The sequence below is a fragment of the Excalfactoria chinensis genome, chromosome 4 (assembly GCF_039878825.1).
Source record: "Excalfactoria chinensis isolate bCotChi1 chromosome 4, bCotChi1.hap2, whole genome shotgun sequence".
NCBI lineage: Eukaryota > Metazoa > Chordata > Aves > Galliformes > Phasianidae > Excalfactoria > Excalfactoria chinensis.
In genome coordinates, this window is record NC_092828.1 from 58,044,162 (window position 1) to 58,057,373 (window position 13,212).

Sequence of the window (13,212 nt, forward strand, 5' to 3'; positions counted from 1 at the left end):
GGTAGTACCATCAACTTCCAACTACATAAAGCGATAGGGTTGAGATAATTCAGCGAACGCTTAAATACTGAAGGTTAAACATGCAACTGAAGAGTAATAGGGAAGAGTTACTGAAAAAACTGACTGAATTAAAAACTATTTTGATCCAAACAGGGCATTGTTAGCCCTCCTTGCATTCATAGTGGATTTAATCTTTAGTTCAGGTGTATAAAAAAAATAATATTTCAGATTAACAAAAACCACCTCTCAGCAAGAAAAGGCCTCACAGTTTTGAGGTGCCTACTTTTCCATTTCATGCAATGGACATGTTCTATTTTCTGCAGACAAGTGTGTTTCTCTTTATATCCACACTCTTAGCTTGTCCCCAGAAACAATAATTTCTAAGTGTCTCCTATTCACGGCTACACTGGGGCACCAGTCTTTTATTCATGAAAAAACAACCACCTGTCTAGTCTTCTGTCACTTGTAACACAATTGGCATATTGAATACTGAATCATGTAGCAATCACTTACAGATATGTGCTGTGGGTGGTCTTAGTTATACTCAGAACGTCATCAAAACATACTGCAACCATCAAAATAAACAACTTTCATTGAATTTGTCATTAGAGCAGTAACCCATTGAGAAAATAACATACTTTTAGTTCAAAACTGCATTAAGGAGAAAGAGAAGGACCCCTCAAAGAGGGGAAAAGAATAATTTCAAGTCATTTTCGGAGATCTGAGGCAGAAGCTCTTTCCTTGCTCTCAATGTATAATGCAGAAGAAAGAGGGATTTAATTGTAGTCTTTTTTCTCTGGTATGCTTTATTTATAATACTTGACTGCTCCTATTTAATCTTTCTTGGGACTATGCACATAACTACAGAAAGTCATGCCGCCCACTAACCTTCAGAAGGAATAATAATAAATAAGGGTAGTTTCAGGACAAGTAATGGCAGTGATTTATTTGTTGGCATTTCACACCACCTTCTTTCCACAATACTGGTTCCACACAATGACTGCTTAGGTAGGATTTGAGCTGGATAGTGAAGAACTACAAGCTAATTTTTGTTTGTTTCAGCCGGTAAAGGAAATATTTTTTTCCAAGTTGCAAAGCACACGGAGGCACAGCAACAGCAGAATCCTGACATTTTGCACTTGCTCCTGATCACACAGCCTTCAGTGACAGTCGTTGTCCTGCATGATTTTACTTAAACGTTTCTCCTATATTCTCAAGATCTAACATCATGCAAAACAGAAAAGAAACATCCTTTTTCTAATGACATGTTTAATCTGTAATGAGTTCTGAACACCTCCCTCTGTTCTGCTCACATTCTTTCAGAGCAGGAAAGAACTTTCACAGTCAGTGCAGGTGAGTTCTAAAACCCATGGATGGTAACAGTAGTCATCTGGTCTTTGAAACATTCTTTGCATGTAGGTGTGACAGTTTCTGAGGGGGAAAAAAAACAAAAACGCACAAACTTACCCTCATCTGTAGGGTTGAACCCACAGATATCACAGATGCATCGAACCCACTTATTCATCTCCTCCTCACTGTCTGCCACCAAATAGAAAACTCTGTCTATAGTGTTGATGTCAAAAATGTAGCTGTTTTCAAACTCTTTTTTGTTGAATGTTAATCCAGCATCCACTTGCTGACACAAGTTTAAGTCAATAATACGGATAGGCTTCTTGGCATGGTCATTTTTGTAGTATTCCAGTACATCTGGATCTCCTGTTAAACGGCCGCTCCGAAGCACAAACCATCTCCTCTTCCATGCCTGAAAATTCATAAGAGAAAAAGAGAAAAATTAGAAGTAGGAAACAATACTTTAATACAGGTACCTTTTGTACATTGTTTCAGGTTGAAATAATTAGTTCAATCGCCATTTTAAGAGACAACACTTCAGTTAGCTGAATTTAATGCAGTCCATTTACTGATTGTTACAACAGCAGACTAGAGGGATAGTGAATCCGTATTTTAACATTTACTTCTTCTGTATTTTAGTTTTGCTTTTAAAAACAGGTTCTATAATTTAGCCACTGTTTAAAAATAATGAAGGATGAATCCAGTAAATAAGGGGACTAGAAGAGGAAAAAAGCCCAAAAATCTTCTGAAAGAAGCTGCTGCAGGCACAGAAAAAAGAAAATGAAATGCATCTAAGTTTACCCCCAAGTCTTATTTCTACTATCTCCTGTTTCAGGCTGGTTTATTCCAGCTCTGATTATTTATTTATTTTCTAATTGATATTCCACAATAGCAACCGGCAGTTAGACAACACACTGTTCACTTCTCTTGACGTTGGGCAATCTTTGCACTCAGAAGCTTGTAATGTTTTACAGCAGCAGTTTTTACAGAGAAAGACCTACTTTATTATTTCAGAAAACATCAGAGAGGTGGGGAGGTAGAATGACCAAATGGTCTAGCCTTATACCACGTTAAAAGTCCCTGCGTAAGGTACGTCCACAGAAGAAAAAACTTCACAATCACTGTGCTTGTTACAACAACCTCCAGGCTGCCGCAAATCAAAAGAAATGAGACAGAAGAACACAACTAAAATGCCTCATCTTCCAGTCAACTCTCAACTGCCTTTCATGGCTGTGGGTCTCTCTCTTTTGTCAATTAAATATGCCCCATCACTGCAAAGACACTAATGCAAACCAAGAGAGAAAAGTTTGCATTTATCTGTCTTGATGTTACCACAAGCATTCTTACTGTCCTGCTTAGCAGTGCAGTCCAGTTCCTCAGCTCCACCAACAACATAGCGTCCTCTGTTACAAGTTCCCTTACATACACAAATGCCAGGATAATCACAGATCAGCTTTCAGAAAACAGCCTGAATCAGGAGGGAGCTTAAAAGACCATCCAGTTCCACCCCCAGCATGGGTTGTCCAGGGCCCCACTCAATCTGTCCTTCAGTGTTTTCAAGAAAGGGGCACTCACAGCTTTCTCCAGGCAGCTGTGCCATTGCCTCATTGCTGAATGAAATTTTCCCCAGATACCTAAACTTATTCTCCCCTTCTTTAGTTTAAAATCACTTTCCTTTGTCCTACCACTGTCTGTTTATAGGCTTCCTTCAAGTACGGGAAGGCCACAATGTGGTCTCACTGCAGCCTTCTCTTCTCCAGGCTGAACAAGCCCAGCTCCCTCAACTTTTCTTCACAGGAGAGGTGCTCCAGCCCTCTGATCATCTTTGAGGTCCTCCTTGGACTCACACCAATGCCTCCACATCTTTTGTTGTGTTAGGGGAAGGACAGAGCAGAAGGGGACAATCCCCTCCCTCTCTCTGCTTGCCATCTCGCTTTACATACAAATGGGAACACAATGCAAAATGAACCAGACATACTGCTAACTGCCTGCTGGAAAAGCTGTATTACATTTTCATTTGGAAAGTGAGCAAGCAAACCCTTTGTTAGGACAAAACCCAATGGAAGAAAACCAGAAAACAAGTAGGCAAGTATCAGCTAACCCTGACTACAGACAGAACCAAAGGCTGAAGGAAAGGAACAGTATCAGTAGAGAACTGATGAAGCTTTAAAAACAGAAGTTTTTGACAATATATTAGGAAAAGATTCAATTTGGTTTTCTCAGGGAGCAAAAGACTTTCATTTTTTTTTTAAAGGCATAAGCTTAGAACAAGCTCATGGAGGAAGGCAAGAGGGACAGACGGCGCAGCACTATCAAATCCCTGCTCCAAACCAGTGCCACCAGCTCTGTGCTGGAGCCACACAAACCAGTTACTGTGGAGTGTACGTGCTATTCTGGGGACCAAGCTTACAAAGATATTATTAAAAGGTAATAGAAAATAGGAGAAAGACAAGAACAGCAGACAGCTTAATGAAGGTTTGAGATCCACTTCCCACAAGCTTAAGCTGCCTGAAGTTTATTTGATCTTAGACAACTTCCATACTTGATAAGTAGTATAGTTGTGAAGCTGCTTTTAAATGTAGAACTGTGTGGATCAAGCCAATATGCCTCAAGCAGTGATTTCTGTAATCCCAACAAGATCACTGGGTGAACAGAAAAACGCAGAAGTGGCAAATGAAACAGACGAAGCATGTGAACTTAGACTGAAGTAGGAGCATCTCCAGGCAGCACAGCTGCTAAGCGTAACATAATAGAGACCCAAAAACACCAGCAAAATGTGCATTTGTTTCCTGTTTCCAAACCAAATGACAACTTTGACTCTGTGATAACAGGAAACTTCAGTAACAGAGGATTCTCTTCAGACAAGGCTGGCCACAGACAGTTAAGAATGGACTGCAAAGCTCTTATTTTAGAAACTAGATTTCTCTTAAACCCCAGCCTCCAGCCATTCAAACAACGCTTTCAACACCTAAACGAGAAGATTAGAGGGAGAAGAGCTTCTGAGAAGCAAGATTGATTGTCTTGTGATTCATGACCAAAAACGAACTGTGTACCAACCAAGCATACTTCATGAAAGTTCAATTCTAATACTGCGTTACCGAGTGAAAAGTTGGTCTGATCAATCCCACCAATCACTGCTGAGCATTAATAAGTGAAAAGTACTGCAATTCAGGAAATCAACCGGCTAAACAGAATTTGTTTTTAGCCCTTCTGGCTACAAAACAGCAACTATGAAATACTTAAAACACAGCATTTAGCCAAGCAGCACCTGCTACTATTTTTGAAGAGTTTTCACATAGTACATATGTGAATGTTTATTTCAGTCATATAATGAGTCACACTCACTGGAACTGGCACAGATTATATTCAAAAACAAAAGCAATTCCATAAACTACACACTAATAAGGCAGATACAAAGGTTCTCTGGATTACAGTACAAAGCACAATTTAGCAGCAGAATAAAGCTAAAAGCTAGACAAGAGAACTGACATCAGCACCCTTGCTAATCATAGTACAAAAGCGCCTCTATATTTTGTCAAAGTGCAAAATGAGCCCACATAAATTACTCTTTGTTATTTGAAAATATCTGGGATTCTTAAAGCTTGATCTATTTTTAACATTTCAGTATTTGCTGTTGTAATGAAGGCTGTATACTGCCTCACTGAAGTACCAAATCCCGTGCTATGTACGCAATGAAGAGAGCTTCTTTAATAACTGCTTTCCAAAAAGAAATCTTTAAAAAACAGCACACATATGTGCAAATGCGATCTTATGCAAATCATCTTTTTCCTTCGCTCTTTTTAACCCCTTCAGGCATTCCTGTATGAAACTTCAGCATCTCATTTTACCATGCACGTTCCAATCCACGCAGCTATTTCTCTTAATCGTGCACGCACAGAAAAAGGTTTCAGTCCAAGGAATGCTATGATTACTAATTACCTGTATTGTCACTTAGGATTATCAATCATACATTATCTGCTCAAACATTTTTCCAAGATTAAACAATATTGGTATTGGGACAAAAAATAATCTCGTAACCTACTGAGGAGGTTTTTTTATTTGTTTGTTTTTACTTCTCTAACCTAATCCTGTTGACTTTAGCACAGAAAAAACAGCATCTGATAGAGGAAAGAAGGCTGTATTTTTTTGTTTTTATTTTTAAATGGAAGACACAAACATGAAAAATCATGTTAAAACTCTGCTATTAACAAATGCACTTACACTACCAACTACCTACATGACACTATACGCAGATTTAATATTAACACAGAAGTAAATCTGTTGCTTTTCAAAGTGTGATACAACAAACGTCACAGGAATAAAGCTCACCAAAAGCCTGTGCAGGCTTCTAAAACAATAAATTCCCAAGCAAGACTTGCTGCTTATGTTTCTGACTAAGAAATGACTTGTGTGACTCTCAGCTTGTTTCCTCCCAGAGCTGCACAGCGTATCAGCTGGTCTACCATAGGACATGACCGTTCCTGCCAAATATTGTCCTGCTTATATCATGAGACCAGCGTATCATGAGACTATCATAACTACTGAAACAAGTTTGCTTGCTTGTTTTTCAAGTAGACTAAAGCTTGACAAACTGCTCACTCACAGAGCCTCAAATGATGAAAGTAAGTGTAATGCATTATTCTTCACATAGCACTATGAGTAGGTAATAAAACAGATAATAACTTGTAGCTATGACTGTATGCAATACAGAGAATTTAGAGTACAGTCTCCTTACAGTAGCTCTATCTGCTGAAGATATCAACAACACCATAGATCTATCCTCCGTGAACCTATATACTTATGGATTTACTTCTTGTCTTGCCATGTCTCTTAGAAAGGCACCTCATTTTGTTTCAGGTTCTGGTGGAAACATGTAGGCATGTCTACGTGGACAAGGAAAGGAAGGAGGAAGGGGCAAGAGGAAATAGATAATTTACCTTTTTTATGTTAAAAAGAGTTTAATGTTCCGCTTGGATATCCTCAAACTGTTACTCAAAGAGTTACATGATTTTTTTTTTTTTTTAAAAGGATTAAAACTTGTGAAATATGTCAATGAATATTTGTCCTGGATGACCCTTTTTGCAGCATTTGTTTTCATGTGATTAAGTAACTTCACTTACTAACAAACTGGCCAATTGTCCTTTCTGGCTTTACCAAGTATTATAGCTCATAATCCTTACATCAGTTAAGTTGTTTTTCCACTACTAGTACAATGACCCCTTGTTTTTCCATTCTAAAAATCCTGCAAAAGTAGCAAGCACTAGCAAGCTAACCCAAGGAAGGTACCACTGGCATCCCTCTCCAGTAACATACACAATAAGCATTTTCCCTATGATTGACCAGCAGACACATGAATAATATTACAGATCTCTGAACTTCCTTCTCATCTCTCAAGCAAATACATTTGTGTCCAGGTTTTCATCTCACCACTCCAAAAAGTATGTTACAAGGACAGTATTTGCCATCTTTCTTTTCAAGAGCATTAATCTATGGCTTGGAAGAAAGAAGAGACTCACCCAGGGGCACAGGGAGGATCCAAAAGAACGCTTGATGTTTTACAAACATAGGTTAAACATTTCCTTGATCCAAAAGAACTTCTAAAGTAAACAGAAAACAAGCAGGGTGTGAAGCAGAGAGAAGTAAGGAAGACAGCCCAAGGTCACTTTGTAATTCTCTCTTGGACATTTGTTTTAGTGCTGAGCTTACTGTTGAGGTTTTATGAGTCATCTGCCAGCATCAACGTTTTATTTTCTTTATGCTTTTTCATGTATTTCATCCATCTCTCTTAACTTTCTTTTCCCAGAGCAAAAGGAACAGGGAAATAGCTGCACATCTTTGACACACAGGAAGAAAGACAGCAAACAGGAGAAGCTGAGTATTTCTTCCCTCTTTACCTACCTATTTCTAGATCCTGTGTGCTAAGCCAAGCACACCTCTAATGCCATTCCACTGCTTCATGCAGTAGAGCTACACTCTGCATCATTTCAGAAGCCCAAGAGAAATACTGAGTATTCAAATGACGTTTCTTTTTGAGTTCTGTTTATGTTAGGTACAGGGCAGTGGCATCTGTCAGCAGGGAGCTTCCTTACCACAATGCACGTACCTGGGAAGACTGCCGGGAAGCAGCTCCAAGAGGTCATGGTCAACAACGTTACCTCAAGCACACAACTTTTTCCACAAGCCACTCTTAGGGCTTGCAGAACTCCTGAATGGGGAAACCTCAAAATGTTGGCTGAAGTTTGCTCTGAGAAATCAGCACTTCTATATTTTTACATGGAAATGTAGAAACGCGTGGCGTGTTTTTCAGAAAGCACTTTCTGGAAAACTTTCATAGAAGGCCATACCAAGAATTCAGAATTAACAGCTGCCTCTCAAAAATCATTGTAACACGTACTGGCAGCTGACACACGCTTCCTGAAAAACTAGTGCCTTTAAAAAAAAATGAAAGATGACAGAATGAATAAACTCAGCACAAAATAAGGCACGTTTGGTACCTTAATTCTAAGAACTGAAACTTCACTTCCTAAATTTCATAACAGTCCAACTGTGGTACTTCTAGTACCATTAAACACTGAAACATGTAAACAGATAGCTGCAAAACAAACAAACGTGAAATGAGGAAAACACTGGATACATTATGACTTTCTTTAAATACTTAAGACTTGTTTTCCAGGAAACACCATCTTTTCTCACTGAGCAAAATAAGGAAAAAACAGTCTCAGTGGAAGTTTCCACTCTCCTGGCCATCATCCTGATCATCTGTTCCGAATACACACAAGGCCAAAATTTCCTGTTTTCCAACTATTGTCACCATTTTCTAGTCTTGTGCTGTCGATTCTAACTTTAGCTTGTTAAATAAACAGAAGAAAACACTGCAAATGCAGCAGAACAATACTTGCACACAGATTTGCTGCGAAGACTCTTTCATAAGTGATGTTTCAGCATGTGAACTAACTAGTCTCCCAACATTGCGCAGCTAATTAAAGCATCAAAAACAGGACGAAATACAAGTCAGGCCATTTTAGCACTCTGACTGCTGTTCAGTACGTCTTAAACTAATCGAATATTTTCACAATCCTTCCACATTTTGCATGGAGGTTTTCACAGTTTTTGTTGTTTTGTGTTTTTTTTAAAGCCCCTTGCCTATCCCCATTTTGACTGTACAGCTTGTATCGCCATCCACCGTTATGCTCACCTTCTCATGATCAGCAGCAGCAGTCATTTCAATACTTGCTGCTTTTCCACAGTATGTCAAACTAATGCTAGCCATCACAACAGTTCTATCAGCAATACTCCTGCACACCAGAGAACTATCACAGCATCTTTACCAAAGCAGAACTGACTCACCAAGTTAATGCACTAATGCAGACCTCCTGTGGAACCAGGATTTGAATTACCACATCTTCACACTAGGACCAGTAACCAGATCACCCTTCCAGGTTCCTACATCATCTTACACACCCCTGGCACCCACAGCCATCCAGATATTTCTGAGCCCTCACAAACTTACCCTTTCAATTCTATTCTTCTTCACACCACACACCCCGCATGCCTAGCACACAGCTTCCTAGTAGCCTGCTCCCTGTGACACAAGTTAGCACAGCCTTCTCTCACTGTTTTGTCAACAATAAAAGCATAACACCATTGCATAAGTGTATTTGTTGCAGGTTCCTCACCCACACACAGCAACTTTGGCTTGTTGCCCTTGCTCTCAGAACATCTCCCAAATTTCATCTTTTCTTCCCCACCTCAAGTACATTCTGATCACCTTCCCCTCTGTTCTTCCTCATACCCCTGTACATAGACTGAATGTAATACTACCAGGACCATCTTTTCTCTCACGCTGATCACAGCTCTGTCGTGAAGTTCTGCATTATCAACTTGCTTCACTGCAGTTTTGAGTCACTCAATGTATTTCTAAACTTTTTCTTACTAAGAGAGTGAATGACTCCCTAAATTTGCAAGTCATCTCTTACTGCTTTACTCTACCAGTGAGAACAGATTCAACACATTCTTCAACATCTCCCAACTCTCCTCTGAAGGCTCCACGAATCAACAGGGGAACAACATCTCTTATCTTCAGATCCCCCCTGAAGATCACTTTCTGTGATAGTACTTACAATCACTCAACCAATTACAATTTGCCTTTGCATCAGATGGATTCATTTAAAAAGTACTGGTTTTGTGTATTCATCAGTCAAAGGCAGTGTGTGCTTTTTATTTCTGCTTCAGTTCCTTCATCGGCTCTTCATTACAAGCCACGTTCCCTCCCCCTCAAATCTTAATTTAAGAAAGCAAAACGTTCAGGGTAGGTTCTCTTATTTTTAATGACTGTGCATTTCTTATTACAAGGATTACTGCAACGCTGACAAGATGTCCTGCGCAAGACAACCTGGACAAGATGCCAGCTGTACCCTCACTTGAGTTCCACTGTCTTGAGCTCAGGTGCGCACATCTTGACAAACAGCAGGACAGCAATGCACAGAGATATAAAACTGAAAAATAAGACTCAAAGATGCAATTAATCTAAAGCTGAAAGATCAAGCATACACTTCACTGATATTAACAGCTGCTTCCCCACTCGTGGCAGAGTATGAAATACACCACTATCTGTCCACTCAATTTTTACTTCCTAGCAGTATTGTTTCAAAATGGTGTTTGTAACTAAGCATAAAAAAACCTACCATTTCTCCAGTTCACAAGCCCAGGGTTGTTTTTTTCTTTGTTAATTATTTTGTATGCATCTTGCACAGATTTAGCTTTCTGTCCATTGTTCTTTGTTTGTTTTTCTTACTTCTGTGGATACCTACCTTCATCATTCGCGAAACCCTTAGAAGCAAGAAAAACAAGATATTAGAGCTGCGTGCAAACACACAATGTCAGACTCCATTTTGGATCCTTTAGGGGACATAGAAGTTGCAACAAACCTACAACACATCTCGTGTTTGGTTCACTCAGGTGGTGTGCACATGCTGCATAGAGATTTTCACACGTGATAAGGTCAGGCATCTTGCATGTCATCTTTGACAAAATGATTATAGGTCTAGATGCTGCATTCTCCCTCATAAAAAGTATCTGAGCTACAGAAGAAGCAGTTTCTTCATATTCAACAAGGGATGATGAATTAAAATGGATTGTAGAGCAGAACAGAGTTACCCCATAATTCCAGACTACATTATAAGTGATCTTCACACACTACATTTACTACACGTTGACACTACATCCTTATCCATCCCTTGTGAGAGCAAGGCTGTAGCTAGCTGACATTTTTGCAAGTCAAGCATCTGCAGACTAAAACAGCAGCCTCTTCTGCAAAGGATTTAACCACTATTACAGCAACAATGGGGCTGACACTTTCTTGGGCCACTTCATGCACGGAAAAGGGAAAGCTATTGTTCTGCCAAAGCATTGTGGAGAGAATCAATACTCAGTGTTTTAAATACTGCAAGGAATTCCTTATTCCAGCGAAGGATGAGAAATAAAAAGGCATGCTCGGTGTTGTTCACATTATTTTAAGAGCAAAATTAATTAAATCAACAAATCTGTGATGTGCACGAATTAAGTATGGAGACACAGAATAATAGCTGCTAAAGAAAATAAAAATGTGAAATAAAAGCCAGCATTGTGACTGATATATACATCCCCCCCCACCACTGAGAACACTTGGCAACTATGCTCAGTGGACTATTTCCACAACTGACCTAAAGAATTCCAGAAAAAAAAATTCATTTCTAAGTAAATAAGCACATTCTGAATTTGCACAACATTACTATACGTAAGTTGCTTTCACTATGCTAACCAAATTTAGTTTCTTCTGTAACAGAAACACTTTTCCCAAGACTGGAACCGATATACTTCATTTTAGGTTCAGACAGATCTCTAGCAGTTACAAAGGGGTTAAGACATTCCAAAAAAAGCCACGTTGCTTACTGGTAGCAAACCTAACAATAAACCAGCGTACCTGAGGATTACAACGATTTGGCATCACAACTGAGTGGCTTACAAAATGCTGCCCGATCTCATCAACGCGTGTAAAAATATGTTTTTTTGTTTCCTATATTTTAACAGCACCACCACGTATTATTTACATCAGCAGTTTTAATGAACTTCACCACTATGACCAATTATTTTTTTTTCTTCACACTCCAGAGCAACCTTATGACTCCAGGTTTGATCTGAAACCAAACCCTTTCAAATCTCCTTGCCACAATTGCTTACCACAAGAGCCCTGGCAGAGGAACCTGAGCGCCAGCAAGACGAGCCCCCGTCAGCATCTGCTCCGAGCAGCTCGCTGCAAGCTGCCCTGTTGACAAAACTGAAGGACTCATGCTACTGTTTTAGCAGCAAAGAAATAACATGGTTCTTGAACAGTGATACAAATATCGAGGTAAGCTAGAAGTTTTAGAGCACTGTAGGCATGCCTACAGTGTAACAGACTGGAGCAGTAGATCACATAACTTATATTTACACTCTGTGGCATAAAAACCTTTTAGCAATACAAGTGAGCTAACAAATAAAGCTGTAGGCTGCTGCTTCAGAACGTTTCCCAAGTCAACTTTTAAAGCAAAATGAAAGCTAAACGTCTTTCTTGGGGGAGGGGAAACAAACACACAGAAAAGAGGGAAAAAAAGGCATATTTCAGGCAAAAAGAAAGCAGATCTTAAGCAGATCTTAAGGATCCCTGTTTAACCCAAATCATGTTCTATACACAGAAATTAAAAAGAAGAATAAACAAGAACAGTTTTCTCTAGTTTACCTCTTTAAGTCCTCAGAAAACTTAAGCAATGTCCTGGCCATTTCTGTAGTTGTGTCTACCCCAAAACAAGCCAAGCTTTCTTTTTCCTGTCAGCTTTCCATCTCACTATACACCACCCTATCCTCGTAACCTTTGACCAACAGGAAGTAGACACAATGGCCTGAAAATAACAGCAATTGTAACATTTAGAATGATTTAATACATGAGGGGTGGGCTTAAGATTTGAAAGCCTTTCCTTGCCTGGTTTTCGAACCGTTGCATAAAAAGCATGCTATCTACATAGACTAAGGCACCAGGCTAAAACTAGGGAAAAAACACTGCTGAGATTCCACATTGAAGTCTGCCATCAGGCCACTGTACAGAATTGACTCAATTTTACAATAATAAAAACTTCTATAGCATTCTGCCTTTCTTATTTCTTATCAAAGTGCTCAGGTAAATATCTAGTTTAACCTCTCACAAAATACTATGTTCTGGTATGAAACATAACCAGAAGTCCATTTAAACACTGCTGTCGAAAGTGTGAAGAAGTCTCAGGATTGAAAGTCACAGAACAGTTTGCTAATGAGAACGACCTTCCTAATGTCAGGCAGCCAAAGAGCACTTCAAGGCATAGAAGGAAAGACCTTTATCTTCTCCTCATGTAAAAACACATGCAATGACTCCGAAGATATTTTCATTACTGATATAAAAGTCACGTGCTTTAAATTCTACTAACATCTTGGCAAGAAAACTGAAGGGTTACACATTCCAAAGTCCAGACAGACAATTAAAGTACTTCTTTGCATTAGTTTAATTCCAAGTACTGTTTAATTGCTATTTTGCTTTACTATTAAACTCATGATTCTGTCCCGCCTCTGTCACCCTACTCAAAGGCTCCAGGTTCCTCCTTTGCTGTTGCACCACAACACACAGAGGTCACCAAGATAAGAACAAAATGAATGAACACAAAGCGATTCACCTTTCTTCACAGACAATTTTAATATGTCTCCTGGAGAAGGAAATGAGGGGGAGGAGGAAAGTAGTAAGTGTTACCCCATGGATACATGGATACACATTTGCTGCACCTCTACCCCACATTGAGCTCTGCGTGGTTTTAGAGGCAA

General features: G+C 39.3%; 1 protein-coding gene across 7 annotated transcripts in view; it reads right to left on the reverse strand.

Annotated features, from left to right (window-relative positions):
* GAB1 (GRB2 associated binding protein 1) overlaps positions 1 to 13,212 on the reverse strand; it is a 93,753-nt gene that overhangs the window by 37,451 nt on the left and 43,090 nt on the right. For all 7 annotated transcript variants that reach the window (XM_072336330.1, XM_072336328.1, XM_072336325.1 and 4 more), the window contains exon 2: positions 1,468 to 1,762. In XM_072336330.1, the coding sequence (XP_072192431.1) occupies positions 1,468 to 1,762 (295 nt within the window). The remainder of the gene's footprint in view (positions 1 to 1,467; positions 1,763 to 13,212) is intronic.